This window comes from Vigna unguiculata, chromosome 8 (genome assembly GCF_004118075.2).
Source record: "Vigna unguiculata cultivar IT97K-499-35 chromosome 8, ASM411807v1, whole genome shotgun sequence".
NCBI lineage: Eukaryota > Viridiplantae > Streptophyta > Magnoliopsida > Fabales > Fabaceae > Vigna > Vigna unguiculata.
Window position 1 is genome coordinate 7,749,654 of NC_040286.1, and position 1,573 is coordinate 7,751,226.

At 35.6% G+C, this 1,573-nt stretch overlaps 1 protein-coding gene across 1 annotated transcript; it reads right to left on the reverse strand.

The window, feature by feature from the left end:
• Nucleotides 1–418: 418 nt before the first annotated feature.
• LOC114193207 (50S ribosomal protein L27-like) lies at nt 419–1,100 on the reverse strand. The gene is made up of 3 exons (XM_028082926.1): nt 994–1,100; nt 783–907; nt 419–652 (listed from the first exon to the last, which is right to left on the reverse strand). Exons 1-3 carry the CDS (start codon nt 1,073–1,075, stop codon nt 419–421), a joined length of 441 nt encoding a protein of 146 aa, XP_027938727.1. The 5' UTR covers nt 1,076–1,100.
• Nucleotides 1,101–1,573: the final 473 nt, after the last annotated feature.

Here is a 1,573-nt window from a genome sequence, read left to right on the forward strand (position 1 = left end):
CATCCACAATAGCAAAAAGTTACAAGAACATATGCTTACATTAAATACTGTGCAAACACCTTTCTTTGGTGCGCTAACAAATTACTTTGGCCCTCAAAGTCTTACTTATACCATTATGAAACCAAAGTAAATGTTGCTATGCTAGCTAATATTGTACTTAATAATCGGACATAGTTAAACAACAACAAAAAAGAGCAACTCCGAAGCATGTTTAAGTACCAAACCATGTTTCCTTCTAGAGTCATTCTTTTAAATAATTCTAATAGAAGAGTATGTACCAGCCACAAACCCATTTTTCAATTAAAGGTAAAAAATTGGGGCAGAGTGACAACATCTAGGTGTTCACATAAGCTAAAGAAGGTAAGTTGAATTCTATGAGCGGATAAAAAATTTCTATCATGGCTGAAGTTGGTGAGACTTACACAGCAACCTTTACTTTTGAAACAGATGCATTTGCATACAAAGGGTGGAGAACATGGCCTTCTTTAGGCTCAACATGCACCCATTTGCGACCAGTCAGCTTGTTCCGTTCAAACTTCACCAATCCCTCTTTCAATGCAAACAGAGTATGATCTTTCCCAAGTCCCACATAGTTTCCTGGATGAAAACGAGTACCACGTTGTCGAACAATGATATTTCCAGGTATCACCCTCTGCATAATAAGAGAAGAGTTACATCATGAATGAAGAAGTCAATGAACCATGTTCAGAACATCCAGATTCAGTTCACACTTCCTCTACCTGCATGGCAATAATTAGAACTCAAAAGTGTAAAACAAATACCTCCCCACCAAATTTCTTCACTCCAAGGTTCTTGGGTTTTGAATCCCGTCCATTCTTTGTAGAACCAGCAGTCTTTTTGGAAGCCCAACGCCTGAACACCATACTCAAACCTTCTCCAGACACATCTACAATAATGGGTCAAAAAATCATTAGTCTAGTCTACTTTAGAAAGACATCATACAGTAGCCAATATAGGATAATGAGGCTATACCACTGGTGCTTCTATACACAGGAACATTTGTCACAAGTTCCTTGACATTCAATCTTCTGCAAAATGATGCTGCAAAATTCATGGTGTTTTCTATGTGGCAGAGACACAACCTGGGATAAATTATAACATTGGAAATTTTCAAAATTTGTGAAACAGTTCAATTACGACTGGTGCGCTTGTAGTAACAAATACCAAACACCAGAATGAATCAGTTGAGGCAAGATCAGATCATCAGAAAAAAGTTGGCCATACAGTTCCACTGTCATGTGATCATTAAAACGTATTTACATTTAATAAGCAGACAAGAAACTATAATGAGTACAGGCTAATCTCATAAAAACAATGAAACTTATTATTTAAAGAAATCAATCATCTGCAGGCACAGGAATACCTCCATGTCATCCCCATTAGTTTCTCTACTTGAAGTACACTATACAATAATAAATAGCATAGTAATCTAGATTCTATTCATTAGCAACTAAAATATGTTAAATCAAAGTTTCAGTTAAAATATGAACAGATTGTTGCTTTGATTAAATTATAACAAATTAAGTAGTTATTTAGTTACACAACTCAAGAA